At 33.7% G+C, this 20,123-nt stretch overlaps 1 protein-coding gene across 4 annotated transcripts in view; it reads right to left on the reverse strand.

The window, feature by feature from the left end:
• Positions 1–478: 478 nt before the first annotated feature.
• The window catches only part of LOC150096688 (UDP-glucose 4-epimerase-like), a 107,634-nt gene continuing 87,989 nt past the window's right edge, over positions 479–20,123 (reverse strand). For all 4 annotated transcript variants that reach the window (XM_090408042.1, XM_090408043.1, XM_090408044.1 and 1 more), the window contains exons 7-10: positions 15,430–15,515; positions 7,556–7,633; positions 4,413–4,527; positions 479–1,311 (exon numbers count right to left, since the gene is read on the reverse strand). In XM_090408042.1, coding sequence (XP_090264168.1) covers positions 1,190–1,311; positions 4,413–4,527; positions 7,556–7,633; positions 15,430–15,515 — 401 coding nt within the window. In that variant the 3' untranslated portion in view covers positions 479–1,189. The remainder of the gene's footprint in view (positions 1,312–4,412; positions 4,528–7,555; positions 7,634–15,429; positions 15,516–20,123) is intronic.

Below are 20,123 nucleotides of genomic sequence, written 5' to 3' on the forward strand. Positions count from 1 at the left end.
TAATTATATGGATTAATAAGTTAATCCATATGGCAATAATTCATATTACCATATGGATTGCCAGATATATACTACCCCCCCCCCCCCTTAAGAAGAGTAAACAGCAATTCTCTCTAACATCGTTTGGTCAGGAGTGACTGTAGCAGCTTTAATGCTACCTAGCTTTCTTTGTAGTTGGATGAATGGAGTTTTCAAAGACATCTACAAGTATCATTAACTTCTTGTATAAGTAAAATTGGATTTTTTGAATATTTTCATAATATAGGACAGCAGATACCTACAGTTTAACAAACACAAGAAGCTCACCTATCTTGACATTTATACTAATCATACCAATCTACATAATGCAATACCATATCAATATAATGAAACTGAAATTGTAAAGTGAAATGTCAAATAACTGATGCATTAAATTAAAATCATGTAAGTGATGCATTTATAAGTCAATAAGTGATTTCTAATAAGGGGAACTATAACTGTATATGTAATACTTTAATATAGAAAGCTTTACAGATTTTTAAGTATTTATAATTTAAGAAGTTGGAATGTAAATATGAGAATTAGTAAATGGATGTCATATACTGAGTATTTATTTTTGCTTGTATTAAACTTATTACAAGAATCAAATGCTGCATATATTTTACTTAAGTCAAAATTAGAATTAGATACACATCATCCTTAGATATAAATACAAAATAATATAAAAAAAAAAAGAAACAATATTCTGCTTATTTGCACAGAAAATGATGAATTTGGGAAATCAGCTCCATTTTACCAAAACTTTAGATATAGAAAAATATAAAACTTTGTTTCAACTAATACTATTTTTACTCCCTCCCAGTTGAAAAGAATATTTATAGCATAAATAAGTTTGAAGAGAAATTGCTCTCAAAAGACAATACTGAACCAAGAATACTTTTTTGAAACTTCTTTATATTAAAATAGATTCTCTGTATTAAAAAATACACCTGATTATTTGCTACGTTATAGAAAATTAATTCTGATGCCCCTTGATGCACTCCTCTTTGCATCTTGGAAGATGTGCATACAAGATATGAACTCACACTGATCCGTGCTTTTCTCATAACTTTCCTGTCCAAGTTTATAAATTACTGAAAACAGACACTACCATATACCTCGCCAGGAGGTGGAGAAATTAAAAAAAAAAAACATGACTGGTACTTCTAATTTAGTTTAAACCAGCTAGAACTAAATGGCTGTGTTCATGTGCTTCCAAACTTGATTCCTTCTCTTCTGTTAATGATCTGTAACCAGAAGGATTCATTGTTAACCATCGCCAGAAATCTTCACCTATGAGATGAAAAAAATAAAATGAACACCTCTATTTATGTTTATCTCTGTTAAAATATAGGATAACAAATATCCAATATTATTTTATAACAATGTAGTAAAATAATGTTTGCCACTGAAACTTAAATCTCATTGTTAAGTTTTAATAAACATTTTGTTCTGCTACAGAATAATATTGGATGCAATGGGTGTTCACTTATGATTAACTGGGACCAAAAACTGTTGTGGTAAGTAAATTTCATAATCTGTGAACAATGGGGAGAGCTTTTTCCCTCCTATAAAATTATCTAAATGTTGCTAGTATAATGATACATGGTATTCTAATAAAGATTATGTAAAAAAGGCTTTCATTGATCTTTCTTTTCAGAAGAAAATATGTATGTTATAATGAACAACTGCAAATTACACTTTGATTAAAAAAAAAACGAAAAAATTAACAAAAAATTCAAATTCAAATATACATAAGACAGTTTTGAATTCAAAAAACACTTTTTGAATTTGAAATTCAAAAATATTTTTTTGTAAACCTGTTCAAAAAACAAAATATAATTAATATATAAACAAAACTATCCATTTTAATAGAAACAAAAAAGACTTGAATATTATAACAAAATATGTCAATGAATAAAATATTTTCTTTGGTAATCTGTTCTAAAACAAAATATAATCCTAAGAAGTTATAGTTCATTAACTCTATGAACAGGTCTTCCTCTTAAAGTAAGGTAAGTGTGCATTCCCCATAAGAGAAAATCAGTTTTACTGGATGGAGTTTTTGTTTTTCAGTCAACCTTGTAGCCGCTTACTTTGGAGAGAGGGGGGGGGGGGAAATCAGAGTCATCACTGATAATTTTGGAGAGAGAAAGTCAGAGAAATTTCTCTCTTGATGCTGCACTGGTATGCAACAAATGATGTCTTTCACAGTTTACTACTACTATGTTCACTGGGCATCTACAGATACCATATGGTCACTCCAATGCTCGGTGATGTTTCACACCAGGCCTCGTGTAGTCCTGTTGTTTGCTTTTCTGGTGGCCTCAACTCTCTGAAGATCAGTCATTCCACACATGCCATCCATCCATCCATCCATTTCATTGATGGTCTACCTCTTCCTCTTTTTCCAGGAACTTTACCTTCTATTACTGTTCTGAGAAGTCCCCCTTCCATCCTTTCTATGTGTCCAAAATATTTTAACTTTCTTCTGTCAATATCCTTAAGGAACCTGAAAGTTCTACAGATATTTTCTAACACCCATTCATTTGTATGCCTTTCAGTATATGATATCCTCAACAGCCTTCTGTAATACCACATCTCAAAAGCAGATATCTGTTTCTTATCTGACTTCTTTAGGGTCCAAGTCTCACATCCATAAGTTGTTGTTGGAAAAACAACTGCATCCAAAATCCTCAACTTTGTTCCCATGGAGATAGATCCATCCTTCCAGATTTAGACAGGTCTCTGACTGTTGTTTTAGCCATTCCTAAACTTTTTCTGATGTCTTCTGAACAGCAATTCTTCACATTAATAATGGATCCCAGGTACTCAAACTTGCTGACTTCATCAATTCTTTCTCCATTAAGGTACACTTGTTTCTCAAGAGCTTCTCTGTTTGTATTTCCTTTGAGAACCATAATCTTTGTCTTGCTAGGATTGAGTTGAAGTTCTCTGTTATTACTGATCTTAACTTTGTCAAGAATTAGTCCTAGTTCTTCCATATCATTACAAAGAAGTACTGTATCATCAGCTTACCTCAGATCAATCTGCCTCCTATCCTAATACCTGACAGTTGACTATGATATATTAAATTGGTGTGCAATATAAGCACAAATTCAGTTTGTTCAATGATGCAAAGTTTTGTATTCAAATCCATTTTAGATTCACCAGTTTTATTTTTGTTTAAAACAGATTCACTAGCATGACTTTTTCTCTTTTTTTGTGGGGTGTCATAATTAGGTGATGACCAATTAAAAAAATTATATGAATTGCTAAAGCTCACTTTAAAGAATAAAAAAAAAAATGTTCCAAAAGTAAGTATGTTAGGTGGGATAGACACTTATGCAGTGATTCCTTTGAATTTTGCTAAAGCATCTGATCGAGTACCACATGATAAACTATTGTTAAAATGGGGCAGGATGAGGATGGATAGTAATTTGGTAGTTTGGGTACAGGGATGGCTGACTAATAGGAGCCAGAGAGTTATGTATGAAGATAGTGTCCCAAAAAAAGGAAAGTAATAAGTAGAGTGTACATAGGGTTCTTTTCTAGGACCACTGTTGTTTAACTTATATATCAGTGATATAGTTTACAGTTATATAAGTTAAACAACAGTGTAAAAGTATAAGTTAAACAAATAATAAAGATATTCACTGTTTGCTAATGATGCTAAATTAGGAAGAGCAATGTCTAGAAATTCTGATTTGTGTTTTTGTTACAAGAGGATTTGAATAGATTAGTGCTTTGAGCTGGGGATATCATTTCAATCTTGCTAAGTGTAAAGTGCATTTCGGCCGGAGAAAAGAAGGTATGAAGTTTACCATATTGGAGGAGATTTGCTTTGGGGGGGGGAGTTCTGGGGATCTTGGTGGATAGGGAACTGAAGGTCAGGGAGGCACACCGCAAAAGTTGTAATGGTTAACCAAAAGATTGCCATTATAATGCAAAGAACACTGACATTGTACATATAAGGAAGTGATAGATATGTATAAGGTGTTACTTACACATTTGGATTTCTGTGTATAGATCTAGTCAGCTGGCTATATTGGTAATAAGGAAACGTCAGAGAAAGTGCAGAGGCAAATAACTAAATCTGTCTCAGAACTCTAGAATATTGTGTATGAGGACATATTGAGGGAATATGGTCTTCAGAGCTTAGCAGATAGGAGAAGAGGGAGAATGATATGATTGAAATATATAAAGTTGATGAGAGGAGCCTATCAAATAGATACAGGAAAATTCTTTTAAGAATGAGACCCACCAATCTGATGCAGAGTAATTTAATGTAAAGATAGATTTATTATAATTTATGCAAAAGAAACGTGTATTATTATTTATTAAATATTTTTCTTTTACTCTTCTAGCATAGTTTTTCTTGATGTAATACTTACACATATCATCTAGTCCATGTTCGGCTTTCCATCCAAGTTCCTTCTCAGCCAAATTACAATCACCCCATATTGCAGGAATATCACCTCGTCTCCGATCTGTTATTCGGCAGTTAATCTGTGGCAAAATGTGTAATGAAAACCAAATAAGTTTAATATACCGCTGGAGTAGAAAAAAATACTTTTTTTATATATATTTGGGAAAATATGATAATTGACAAAAAATAAAGGGGTCACTTCAGGATCAAAGCTAGATAAGGAACTGGAAGCAGACCACCACATAACCTTTTAAGGGATGTGGAGAACCAATCAGGACTTCTGACCTAATGTTCAATCCTCAGGGTGTGCCCTCATTAATATCTACCTGGATACTGAATGAATACAATTTGAGATTTAGCTGACCAAACTATGCTCTTAATAGCTTAAACAAAAACAAAATTATGGTACAACATGATCATATTTCATACCAGCTAGGGCTTTGCTGGTAAACAAGGTGAACAGCGAAACATCAGCTACTGAAACAAACTCCAAATTTTTAAAATCCAAAATTTTTACAGCAGTCCTCCAAGAAATATTTAATAATATAAACTGGACAAACCTTGGTATAAAAATTAATGACAGAAACTTAACACGCCTAAGATATGCAGATGATATCATAATTTTTGCAAACACTCCAGAAGACCTTAATATAATGATAGAAGACCTTTATTATGAAGGCAGAAAATTCGGTCTAAAAATAAACAGAAAAAAATACTAAAATCATGTTTAATCATTTTGTAATGGCAAAAAACATAATAGAAAAGAATTTCTTGGAAAGAGTCTCTTCATATACATACTTAGGTCATCTCGTTGATCTAAACTGTGGATTCCAAAAGGAAATAAATAGGAGAGTTCAACTTGCCTGGAGTGCATTCAGAAAATTGAAAAGCATTTTTCAAAACAATGATGTCCCACTCTGTTTAAAAAGGGGGACATTTAACCAGTGTACACTTTCAGTCATCACATATGGTTGTGAAACTTAGTTTCTAACAAAAGCACTGGCAAATAAACTAACAACAACTCAAAGAAAAATGGAGAGGTTGATGCTAGGCATCACATTAAAAGATAAGATACAAAACATCTGGATAAGAAGCCAGACTCACATCACTGACATCATTCTTCACCATAAGCAACTAAAATGGAAATGGGCCAGACATCTATCCAGAATAGAAGATGAACGATGGACCACCATACTAACAAACTGGATTCCAAAAGAAGGGAAACGAGGCCGAGGACGTCCTAAAAGAAGGTGGAGTAATGAATTGTCAAATTTTGTTGGGGAAAATTGGTCAACCATTGCCAAGAACAGAGAAAGGTGGAAAGAACAGGAAGAGGCCTTTGTCCAGCAGTGGACAGAAAATGGCTGAAAAGAAGAAGTATAGTATCTTCAGGCAATAAACTGGCCAAAACAAAGTTTTGCAAATTTTATCTAAACAAAAGCAGCTACTGGTCACTGTTTTATATATATATATATATATATAACTTCTCTTTATCATAACCTGAAACATCATTTTTATTCTGCCCCTCCATACCTTGGTATCCAATTGAAGTGTTGTGCAACCGGATACCAAGGTATGGAGTGGCAAAATAAAGATGATGCATTAGGTTATAATAAACAGAAGTTTCATTTAAAAAAATGTAATTATCTAAGCTTAAAAAGGGAGCTATGACTATCAAATCTTGTATACAGCTTTCTCTTGTTGTATCTTAAAACACCAAGAGTTTAACTGATCCATCCCTCCTACAACTATATAGATGCTCCAACCAAATATTATTTATTTATTTTTTATCTAATTGGTAAAATTTAAATAGGAACACCTGGCATCTACTGAAATTTGTGTGATAGATAATCATATTTTAGTTTCTAATTTTAATAGAAGACAGTACTGTAATAAATTTTATAGAACACTTCACACAGCACTACTCGCAATAGAGCTGTATCCTGAGATATTAGTTTTCAGCAATCAACCAATGTAGATATTATACAAAGCTACCCCCTGCTCTAAAGTGTGATTGACCTCCTTTCAAATTTATTGCTATGACAATGCAGCTATTAGATGCTGCTGTTTTGTTGGGTATATTAAGTTAAAAATATATGCATCTATGTTCAGCACATAAAAATTTCAGGGTGTAGATTGCAATATTTGCTAGGAAATTCAGCTTGCTATAGTGAATGTGCTGAACTTTTACTTTACAATAGTGATCTTAAAATAGCATTGACTGTGCAAGACTTATAAAATGAAGATCCTATTCCATATGAACCTGTCCAGAGCAGGTTTTTACAAACATTATTCATAGCACAGAATAACAATTGGTGTGGGTTTAAATCCTATACTTTTCATGAGATTTGAATCAACAGTAAAAGCATTGACTTACCAGCTAAGTTACAGAAGCAACTTTTAACTTAAATATAAGCTGCATATATATTGCAACATATGATTTCAGTCATATAATGGTGCATACACTACAATTTTAGTGTTCTAAACAACAGCTTATAATATGTTTTTTAAGATTTAGAAAACTTATGAAGAAATTATTACGTTTCTGCAACCCCCTATTAAGCATGAACTAACTTATATTCTTTACCAAGTTTATATTTAATGATGTTAGCTCCCTTCAATTATGCAGCTATTCATAAGGGCCTAAGACTGGTAGTTATTTTCTCGGAAATGCATACAGAAAATGTTGGAGAAAAAAAATCCATATGATTTTGAATTAATATTTTTGAAACTTTTCCTGAAGGGCTCCTCAAATCTCAATTCAATAAGTATATATGTTTAAAATCCTCTAAGATGTGGGGAAACAGCATTAAGGCTTTCTAGCCAACTTCCCAGATTATTCTAATGTTCACAAAGTGTGTACTTATTAGGATACTAGGATCTTAAGTCTCCTTTCCTTCATTATCCATTTGTTTTGTATCAATTATATACATGCTGCAATCTATGGTATTGTTCACTGATGATATCATTATTACAGAATTTCATATAAAATGTTGAATACACAATTAAATGGCATTTCATTTAATATACTCAGTACTTGTGTATTATTCTGTGAAGCATTAAGATAAAAATGTATCAAAGTGGAGATAATTTTTTAAGGAATCAAACCTTTTTTCCACTGACTTTCTCAAAGGCTTGTATTAACTGAAGAACAGTGTAGCCTTTACCAGTACCAAGGTTGTATACCTGAAATAAGTAAAATACATCCAATGAAATAATGCAAAATTACAAAATAAAATAATTTATTTTCCTAATGCCATAGAAACATATCTCAACTTGGTAACTAGATGCTACCCAGTACGAGTATATACTTCTTTACTTAAAAGCATGAAAGAATTCTGTAATTTAATATCCTAATTTAAAGATGGTTATTACAATCATTCATCGATCAATCTATTTGTCAATTCTGATGTTCATACTTTTCAGAAAACTCTTATCAGATTCATGGTGTAATTTATTTAGAATTGGATTAAATAAAAAAGAAGAGACATTGTGCAAGAATTTAACATCTCACTGGGTAGCACAGCAGCATTATTCATGACTATCTTGACTACAGAAATGTGTGTGCGCATGCAAGTGTGTGCACACACGTGCATGCGCACACGTGTGCAAGTGCTGGGTGCCAAAATAACTGTGATATGTTCAGTAAAGTTTTTTTGAATAGACATTTTACTGCACCAAGTTGTAAAAATCCATGCTTAGAATTCATGTCTTTCATCATAAAATTTCTTCTCATAAATTCTTACAAAAGTGATTTATATTCTCATAATTCTTCTTATATATTAAAAGCAGTTTGTTAGAAAAGAAAGAAGAAATTATATATATTGATTTGATGTCATAAAATAATATTCTGAATCAAGTTAAAAGCTTAACTTACAAATACCATTGCACTATATTGTTTTTTTTTATTTGTAGTTTCATTATCAAAAATACACACAAATAAAATGATTTAGCTTCTTTAGCATTTAATTGAACATCTATATATCCTTGAGGGAGATACTAACCAATCTAATAAATGAAAGATAGTTAACCAATAAAGAATTTACTATTGCTAAAAAAATAATAAAAAAAATAAATTTGAAGACCTCATTATCTATTTATTCTACATAAATAGTATAAATAAGATGTCATTTTGCTTCTTTACAAGGCCTTGATGAGATCTCGTGTGGACTCGTGGTTTCCGTTGTGATTCTAATACAGTGGAAAGAGAGAGAGCAAAGGAGCGTTTAAAATAATATTAGGATTGTGGAACATTGATTACGGAGAGAGACAGAATTTGTAGACTGCAAACACTAGCAAACAGGAGAAAGAGTGATGATATGACTGAGACTTACAAACTTCTGAAAGGGCCATACAGGTTTCAGTTTATGGAATTTTTTTTATTTTATTTCACTACCCTCCATCTTTAAAGATGGAGGGTAGTAAAAGGACAAGATGGGCATCCTTGGAAACTGAGAATGAATGCTGCTAAGAAGAGGGTGAGATCTAGATTTTTCTCTCAGAATGGTGCATGACTGGAATGGACTGCCACTGAATGTTGGGTGTGCGAGCAGCATGAATGTATTTCAAGAACAAATAAGATAGGTGGCGCGTGTATTATGTGGCCTCCCTCGATAAGTCCCTGTAAGTCTCTCTTAATAATAATAACAACAACAACCATCTTTATACACTACAGTACGCTACAGTTATATGGTGTCAATGGGGCATTATATCAAGCAATACTTAGTCTTTATTTGAGTTGTAAGTCAGCAGTTAGAAGGAAGTAAAGGAAGAAGGTTTAATCTTAAATCTGGCGTGAGACAAGGATGTACATTATCCCCTCTGTTATTCGTTATCTATATGAATCACATTATGAAGGAAAGTGGTATTAAAGATGTTATACTTCTAAATAAATCCACTACAAATCTGCAAGATTCACTGACTAAATTGAATAACTGTTGTAATAGATATGGTATGAAGGTCTGCTATTTTCATTGTCTTTGTCTTTTTATTGCTGACCTTCATACCATATCTATTACAACAGTTATTCAATTTAGCCAGTGAATCTTGCAGATTTGTAGCGGATTTTTCAACTGCATTGTGAATGGAGAACCTGTGGAACAAGTAAAACATTTCAGCTATTTAGGCACGATTTTTAGTAAAGATGGTAAATTAAATATGGAAATAGACAACAGAATCAACAAAGCTGGTATGGTAGGAAGTCAATTGAATAAATTCATATGGAATAAGAGAGAAATCAGTTGGAACACTAAATTAGTAGTGTTCAAACCAGTTTTAACTTATGGATCCGAGAGCTGGATCAGAAGTAAAACACTTGACCAAAGATATGAGACCACAGATATGAGTCCTGAGAAAGATTAGAGGCATGAACAGATGGCATCAATGGCAATATCATATTAAAAACGGGGATATTAGGAAAGAACTTGACATTTTCAGCATCCAGGAATGCGTTAGCAGAGCTAATCTCAGATGGTATGGTCACTTAAACAGAATGGGTGAGGAAAGATTAGCAAAACAAGCGTTCTCTACTAGGTTGGCAGGAAAACAACCCAGAGGAAGACCAAGATATAGGTGGATTGATACGGTACAAAGTACCTTAGATGATAGAAATATAAGATCTGATAATGTTGGAGTCTTGACAAGTAACAGACTGATTTGGAGGAAAATTGTAGATAGGAAGTTAGTAATGATGTAATTTTTTTCATGTAGTACTGTCATATCCTGTACGCCCCTTGAGGGTACATGGCAGGAATTTGATGATAATGATGATGATGACAACCATCTATAAAAATGGAAATAAAACAATGAAAAAATTAGAGGAATTTCCCTATTATGTGTTCCAAATAAGATTTATGTAATCATACTTGAGAAGAAGCTAAGAAAAATTTTGAAAGAGAAACTTGAAGGAAAAGCTTGGTTCAGGCAATCAGGACCTGTCAGCATCACACTTTATGACAAAGTGTTGAGATACGATATCATGGCACTATAACAATGATTCATATGTAAGGTTTTAAAGATATTTAAGAGTATAACATGAAAAACTGTTCAAAATACTAGTTATATGCTGTAAATGTGAAATTATATCAAGCAATACACAGTTTATATTTAAGTAATGTCTCGGCAGTTAGAATTGAAGGAGGTAAATGATTTGATATAAAACCAGGTGTAAGATATGAGATCACATTATCTCAACTCTAATTCATCATCATTTATGTGCATCACACTATGAAGGAAAGTGGAATTAAATCTCAGATTCAAAATTCAAGATGTCAATCATGTCTTTACAATATTCAAACCAATTTTAACTTATGGAAATAAAAGTTCAGATATGAGAGTTCTGAGGAAAATTAGAGCTGTAAACAGATGGCATTATTAAAAATGAAGATATTAGAAAGAAAAATAAAGATCTGCTCAAAAGTTCTGTGGGTATAGAGACAAAGAAGAGAATGATAAGAACATTAGTTTGGCCAGTTTTCAGATATGGAAGTGAGACCTGGGTATTCAAGAAGAGAGTAAGACAACAGATAAAGGCCTTTGAAATGTGGTGCTAAAGAAGAGCCCTGAAAATCTCATGAACAGAACATGTGAAAAATGCAGAGGTACTACAGAGAATGAAAACACAAAAATCTTTATTGCAGGAAATGATCCAGAGAAAGATGAGACTAGCAGGACATGTATTGAGGGGATCAGCAGGACAGAGGACACTAACAGTTTTAGAAGGAAAGATTATGGGAGGAGAATCAAAAGGTAAAAAAAAAGGACATGGTTTGATGATATAAGATCATGGACAGGATCACGTGACTATGCTGAAACAAAAAGAAGAGATGCCAACAGAGAGAACTGGAAGGACATGATGCTGCACCCTCACACTGAGGAAGCTACATGATGATAATGATGATGATTAGAAGGAACTTGACATTTTTAGCATTTAGGAATGTGTGAGCAGAGATGGTGTGATCATTTAAATTTCATTAATCTCAGATGGTGTGATTATTTAAAAAAAAATAGGAAAGTAATTGAACAAAACTAGTGTTGATGCCAAAATAGCAAGCAAAGAATAACCCTAACAGAAAGACCAAGATCTAGGTAGATTGAGGCAGTCAGAAGCATTTTAGAAGACTGAAATACAAGAACTGACAATATTGGAGTACTCATGGATGCACGGAGCAAAACTGCCAACAGCAAGTTAGTAATAACATAAACTTTCATGTACTACTATCATCTGCATCAAGTAAAGAGCCGAGATATTCATATCTCTAATTTCCATATCAGAGTGAATACAACTTTTCTTCATAATGTGATCCTTATTGATAAGGAATAACAGTAGAGATAGTGTACCCTTATATTATACACCTGGTTTTACATCAACACATCAAATAGCAAATCAAATACCCTAAGCAACACTATTAACATAACAAAACTGAAAGAAAACTATATAAAACAACTACAGAAACATAATAGAAACAGAGTCAAAGAAAATCAACTTTGACAATGTAGAAAATACAAGGAAACAGGGCAGAGCAGTTATGGTAAATACTGCAAGAAAAACACTTGGTTCAACAATTACAAGGTACTACCTAAAAGTGTGGGGAATTTGACCATAAAGAAAAAATTAGAATTACTTATCCTAACTCCTAGTATCTACTGCTGCCTTCATAATAATCCCCTTGGGTATGTATACAGCAATCCCAGCAGTTTTTCCATGATACCATGACTCCTGCAAGTCCTCAAGTGTGAGCACTTCCTGTGATTCTGCCTGGATTTCCTCAATCGTATCAATCTGATGCCCTTTCAGCCAGAATTTCATCTTGGGGGCCAGGAAAAAAAAAGTCACAGGGGATGAGATCAGGAGAATTGGGGGGGGGGTGTATTTAAAGGATGACTGTCATGTTTTTGGAAGCCAGTCAAATAAATGATATGTTGTGGGTGGGTGCCCATACATCACCCATAGGACAGTTCTATGATCTCACAAACATCATGGATAGTTAGCAAGGATAGCCTCATGCACTTCTGCAATATTTTCAGGTGTTCTGCTTCTCAATGGTCATCTGGAACACACTGTTGATAGACGTTCATCCATCCTTGAAGTGTTTAGACAATAAAAAAGCTTTGCATTGGATCATAGCATTATCACTAATGCTCGCTTAAGCATTCGGTAGGATTCTGCAGAAGTTTTTTGAGGGTGAAGCAAAATTTGTTGCAGATTCATTGTGCCTTAAAATCTGACATTTCAGTTTGAGAAGAAATTCGCTGAACCATTAAATCATGACATTGCAAATACACATGTAACCTAAGAATGCAGCCTCTCAGCTTGCCAGCTGTTGGTATACTGATTCACAAAGGGTACCACTCACCTCTTATAGTGGCGGAAGCCCGTACAACAACTGGTTCATGTATGTTATTCAAATTCCCAAAACTTTTGGATAGCACCATGTAAAGTAAATAATGAGTGGATGACCACAGAAATTTTGGAAATCTTGGAATAAAAAGAGCTCCAGAAAATACTCTGAACAGAGGAGAATGAGCATTACAAAAGATATTTTCACAGTTCCATAAGTCTGCAGTTTAGTAAAAGTTCATTATAATCCAGTGATGTAGAGAGGTTCATTTGGCTTATTGCATTAAAAATGTCATCTTTAATTATAGATGGTGGTTTTTACCTCTTTCTGTCTCTTCATATGTGTTCTTCCAGTCCTCTTTCCTCTGCAAAAGTATCTGGTCAATTTTTTAAAAATTTTTTTTTAATCTCTTGAATTGTTCCAGTTTTAATGTTATTTCTGTCTTTCATTTTTAGTGGTGTGTGTTATGGGATGTTTCTGTCATTCTTTTATAATTTCATATACAATTTGCTATCAATCTTTTTATCGGCTTCTTCACAATTTTTTGCTTTTTCTTTCAACCAAGCATTTTTTGTGGATCTGTTTTATTTTGTTTTTAAACTTTTATAATGTTGCTTATTTTTCTCTGTTCAAATGATTTTTTTGCAACTTTTTTCTTCTCTGAGAGAAAGACTTCTCAGACATTACCAAACATAGTCTCAAACAGAATCAGTGAAGGAAAATGATCAAAAGAGAGACCAAAAAAAACTTACAGTTTTTGAAGGAAAAGTCACAATTATCAAGCAATGACAGAAATGGCTAAAGATAGAGCCAGATGGCAAAGATTTGTTCATCAGGAACTCAACCAGTCATCTGAGGGATGAGAAAGAAGATCTTCCTGCACCTCTTTCATTTCTAACTGTTGACTTACAGCTCAAACATAGATAATTAATTGCTCAATATAAAGTCACATTTACACAATATAATTGTAGAGTTCTGAACAGATTTCTCGACACCTTGTGATATGCATTTTCCAGAGCCACAGAACTTAAATACAGATTCCTGTAATATTTGCATGATTTTGCAACTATTTGTTTTAAGGTTAAAATCCAATCCTTGTTTGGTTTGAACTCAACTTGTTCTTCTCCAAGTTTCTTTCACAATATTTCTCAGCCTCTTCTCAAGTATGCTTGCATAAATCTTACCTGTAACACTAAGTTAGTGAAATTCCTTTATAATTCTTACATTCACTTTTGTTTCCCTTTTTACAGATAGTATGGGAGCTTTGCTCCACTCTTCTGATAATGGAGCTTCTGAATCATACAGGATAGCTGCTGTAAATATCTCCATATCCGAGCAATTCTGATTAAATATTATCTATTCCAGCTGCATTTATTTCTAACATTTCAGGTTACTGATGGCTTTTTGTACCTCTAGTATTGATATGCACTCCTGATTGCATTCTTCTTAAATATTTTCTATCACTTCCTTATTTGGTGATCTTTAAAAGTAATTACTTCAGACATCTAGATGTGCGATGATATCTTTATCTACACTTTTCATGTCACCTTTATCATCCGATTCTTTTTGCAGTGCTCCTTTCCTCCATTGCTAAGCTTTTCCAATGGTCTCCAAAATATTTTTCTATCTTCCTGATAGCAAAATAGTTTGGAGACTATTGAAAAATTGGAGACAAAATATTTTGGACTTTACCTTCTATATTCTTACTAACATCTTTCCATGACTTTGTTCAGCTAATTTTACACATTGCTTTTCTTAAAGATGTCTCTGTATTTTCTCAGAGTGTGCTGGCATATTTGCTGGGAACTTTGATATGCATTCTTCTTTTCTATGACTGCTTATTTAACTTTCCAAGTTCAGCATAAAGTTGATTTCTCTATCCATGCAGGCAACTTCGCAACATGCCTCTCTGACTGAATCAATATTTCTTCAGAATCAGTCACTACAGGAATGCTATGAAGGTAAAAGTATATTGTCATGTATAGGGCCATCTCTGATGTGCGCATATCTGTGCATATGTATACATAACAGCAGTTTTCTCAGGATTGATCAGTAAGGCCTGTTACTGAGAGATCATATTTTACTAATTACATAATAAACAAGGCAAAATCGTTTATGTCACGTGCATCTTCCATGCATTTTGACATGGAAGATGCATATATAGTGGTATATTTAAATTTTCCAGGATCCAGAAGACATTAACATAAGTTGTGTGAAATGTTGGGTATGAAGACAAATTGAAAGAATGGCATTTGCAGAGCTTTGTGGATGGCATGACTAAGACATAAGTTAGCAATGGGTTGTACAAATTACTATTAAAGAGATTTTTCACAGAATGAAGAGAGACAGGGTAGAACAAAAAACCAATCCCGAAAATCTGTATAAGGAGGATATATGCAGAGGATTGGGGGGGGGGGGATGTTGCTTTATTAAATGTTTTAAATGTTGCCTTATTATCCTTTCTACATTCACTTGCCACTTTCCAGTGGCGAGTGAATGTAGAAAGGATAATAAGGCAACATTTAATCTGTGTGCGTGTGAAAATAAGGATTTTCCATTATGACTCCACGGTGATCTCTGATGTTAATATCTAGGAGCAGTATATCAAAGCTATGCTAATTATAACATGACTAAAATTCTTACTTTATATCTTGGATGTTTTTCCAGTTTCTTCAAAGCAGCAACATGCCCTGTAGCTAGATCCATAACATGAATAAAATCACGTACTCCTACAAAGTAATATTATTTAAAAATAGAATTATTATCTCAGACAATACGCTTGTAATCTTATAGAACAAAATAAACAAGATGAAGTTAATGTATTCTTAAAATTGCTAGAAAAACTAGGGGAGAGAGAGAAAGGAGAATGGAAGATAAGAGACATACTGAGAGTCATATTTTTATCATCATCATCATCAAATTCCTGACATGTACTCTCAAGGGGTGTACAGGATATGACAGTACTTCATGAAAAATTTACCTCATTACTAACTTCCTATCTACAATTTTCCTCCAAATCAGTCTGTTACTTGTCAAGACTCCAACATCATTCTCAGATCTTATATTTCTATCATCTAAGGCACTTTGTACAGTATCAATCCACCTATATCTTGGTCTTCCTCTGGGTCGTTTTCCTGCCAACCTGGCAGAGAACACTTGTTTCGCTAATCTTTCCTCTCCCATTCTATTTAAGTGACCATACCATCTGAGATTAGCTCTGCTAATGCATTCCTGAATGCTGACAATGTCAAATTCTTTCCTAATATCCTCATTTTTAATATAATATTGCCATTGATGCCATCTGTTCATGCCTCTAATCTTTCTCAGGACCCTCATATCTGGGTTCTCTAGTCTGTGGTCAAGTGTTTTACTTCTGACCCAGCTCTCAGATCCATAAGTTAAAACTGGTTTGAACACTGTCTTGTATACAGCTAATTTAGTGTTCCGATTAATTTCTCTCTTATTCCATATGAATTTATTCAATTGACTTCCTATCATACCATCTTTGTTGATTCTGTTGTCTATTTCTATATTTAATTTACCATCTTCACTAAAAATCGTGAATAAGTAGCTGAAATGTTTTACTTGTTCCACAGGTTTCCCATTCAAAACACAGTTGACATTTTCAACGATTCTAGCTATTTTCATTGTGTTTGTCTTTTTATTGCTGACCTTCATACCATATCTATTACAACAGTTATTCAATTCAGTCAGGGAATCTTACAGACTTGTAGCGGATTTATTTAGAAGTATAACATCATCCGCATAAAGCAAAGAGCTGACATTAACATCTACAATTCTGATATTATGTTTAATACCACTTTCCTTCATAATGCGATCCATATAGATAATGAATAGCAGAGGGGATAATGCACATCCTTGTCTCACACCAGATTTAACATTAAACCATCTTCCTGTATTTCCTTCAATTCCAACTGCTGACTTGCAACTCAAATAAAGACTAAGTATTGCTTGATATAATGCCCCATTGACACCATATAACTGTAGTGTATTGAATAGCTTCTCTCTTGGCACCTTGTCATATGCCTTTTCCAGATCGACAAAACTTAAATACAGATCTTTGTTTTATTCCCATGCTTTCTCAACTAATTGTCGTAAAGTGAAGATCTGATCCTGACAGCCTCTATTTGGCCTGAATACCAGCTTGTTCTTCACCAAGCTTTCCTTCCACAATTCTTCTCAACTGTTTCTCAAGTATACTGCATAAATCTTGCCCGGAACACTCAGTAGGGAAATAGCTCTGTAACTCTCACATTCAGTTTTATTTCCCTTTTTATATATGGGTAATATTAGAGCTCTACTCCAATCATCAGGAATTCATCCCTCTGTTCAGGCCTTCTGAACTATGCAGTGTAGCCTCTGTAAGACTTTCATACCACCATACTTCATCATTTCTGGTTGAATATCATCAACTCCTGCTGCCTTTCCACATTTTAAGCATTTGATGGCTTTTTCTACTTCAAGTATGGATATGTATTCCTGACTGCATGCCTGGACAGTGTTTTTTACCACTGTGCTATCACTGCTGGTTTCATTTAGCAATTTTTCGAAGTAATTACTCCATACTTCAAGGATATCTTTTTCTCCTGTTTTCATGTCACCTTTATCATCTCTAACTCCTTTTACAGCACTCTTTCCTCCATTTCTAAGCTTCTTCAACTACCTCTAGAATATCTTACCACCTTCTTGATATTTATTTTCTATGTTCTTGCCAAAGTTTTCCCATGACTTTTGTTTAGCTAGTTTTACACGGTGTTTCGCTTTCTTACATTTGTCTCTGTATTCTCTAAGAGTACAAGCTGACTTATTTACCAGGAACTTTTGATATGCTTTCTTTTTTTCCTTCACTGCCTCTTTAACTTCCTGTGTCCACCAATGGAGTTCTGATCTTTCTATCCCTGCAGACAACCTCACCACATGCCTCTCTGGCTGAATCAATCAGGGTTTTCTTCAAGGTTTGCCACTGAATCTCCAAGGTTTGGTTCTTGTTCTCAAATTCTTCTTGTTCTCATTTTTTCTTCAATAATCTTTGTGTATTTTAGTCTACAGTTCACATCTAAGACCTGCTCAACTTTTATTCGCTTTAAAACTTTCTTACAAGTTATTATTATGAATTGTGATAGTCATTGCCTGAATATAGCATTTTGTATTTATTGCTCAGAAAGATATCACCAGTTTTTGTCTTTTTTGTTTCAGTCACCCCTATTATGTCGATCTGGTACTTATCTAATTCCTCAGCTAGTTCCATTTCTTTGCCATTCAGGCTTCTTATGTTGATAGTACCATTCTTTAACTCTGGTGATGTTGAGTTGGGGTGTTTTTTCAGATTTGTTCCAGTAGCTGACTTTTTGCTGTTCACCCTGGTTTCCTGGAAAAAACAACAAGGGCCTTGTTTAACCGAGCGACGCCCCAGGCAGCATGAAATGTTGTCATGTTGTACCATCATTTTGTATTTTGGTTCATTTTGTATTCAGAATTTTATTATTCTACTTCTTAACAAAGAATTGAGCTAATGTAGTTTGGTGGGATTTTTTTTTCCATACGACCCGACGGTATGGCCCTATTGCCTCTTCTACCCTTCTGCATATTTTACTGCTTCTCTCTTCATCAGGGTCAGCCTCTAAACATTGCTGCTTAACAACTTCAATTGTACGAAAAATATTTTCAAATTGTTTCTGTGAAATCTCTTTTGGCTGACTATCAGTGGTTAAATTTTCTTCATATTCTTCAGGATCTTCCTGCTGTGCATCTAAATTTAGCAGGTCAGAATCACTCAATTCTTCAGAATGAGATTTAATTAACTCTTGAACATTATCATTGAAGGGGAGAAGGAAATGAAAGACGTACGAATTGGTCACCAACACGCGAAATTATGTGCTTTATAGATAAAATTTCCTAACTGTTATACAAGCAAAATAGTTACCACTTTAAAAACTACAATGATCATAAAAGAGAAGTTAATTTTCCAACGTGTAATAATAAACAACTCATCCTAGATGATGGATTGATTACCCTATTATCGGAATGGATTCTCCTTTTTGTGAGATGCACAGAAGTTTCGAAGGGTTTCGAATCTGTGGGCGTACTATAGCAGACAACATAAAATTTGGCAGTAAAAGTTTGGAACATAGTATACATAGTGTGCATGGAAGTAGTGTAGTATGCCATTAAAAATAACTTTATAAAATGTTTTAAATTGGTAACTAAATTATTTCATTCTGGTGAGTGATTTTTTAAAATAGTTAATCATAAAAATGTATAGATATTAAATTTTTAAAATCTGTAACATTTATTTTTAAAATACATGTAGGCGCACTAATTGAATTTGGGTATCGAAAAAAAAATGACGCACTAATCGGGGGGCGCATTAATCGAGGGATTACTGTATTGTGAGAATAAGAGCGAGGGGAGTTATGAAATATATAAAGCTCAGAAAACTAACATGTATTGGATGGAAAGCTAAATCGGAGTATGTATGAAAAGAAATTAGCCATGCAAGCTAAAGGCAATCCAAAAGAAATTTATCGTTATGCTGCAAGCAAAAGAAAGAATGAATGTGAAAGAATAACTTTATTGAATGCAGATGATACTCAAGTGTTGGAAGCTAATCAGATTGTTCAGTTAATGAGTGCTCAATATGCTAAGCACTCATTAACTCGTGCCATGTATGAGTTAGTACTATGCACCATGTTACAAACACTAGGTGTTTGTAACATGGTGCATAGTACTACTGCTACATTGGATGAAGAGTTAGAAGTTCATGAAAATGAGGTTGTAAAGCTGTTGCATAACCTGGATACGAATTTGTCTATAGGAACAGATGGAATATCAGCACATTTACTAAAGGAATGTTCCATATGTATTAGATTTTTCAGCTTAGGAATGATACCAGAGGAATGGAAGGAATTAACATTCCTTCCATTCCAATGATAGTTCCATTGTACAAGGGTGGCGCAAAAACTGATATGTCTAACTACCGACCTATTAGTATCTCTAGTGTGGTAATGAAGATTTTAGAGAAGTTGGTAAGAACTTGCATACAGAAATGGATAGACGAACAAGTAACAGCATGGGTTTACTAGAGGAAGGTCATGTTTTAGCAATTTGCTCATATTTTATAAGAATGTTATGGCAGAGTTGGATAAAGGAAATGGATACACTATGATAATGTTGGATTTTTCTAAGGCATTTGATAGGATACCACATGAAAGGCTGTTGCATAAACTGGAGAATATGGGATTGGAATATAATCTCTTGACTTGGATCAGGGGATGGTTAACAGACAGATATCAAAAAGCGGGACCAAAGGTAGGGAC

Source organism: Typopeltis vanoorti, chromosome 18 (assembly GCF_054136105.1).
Source record: "Typopeltis vanoorti isolate ZY-2024b chromosome 18, IOZ_Tvanoo_1.0, whole genome shotgun sequence".
NCBI lineage: Eukaryota > Metazoa > Arthropoda > Arachnida > Uropygi > Thelyphonidae > Typopeltis > Typopeltis vanoorti.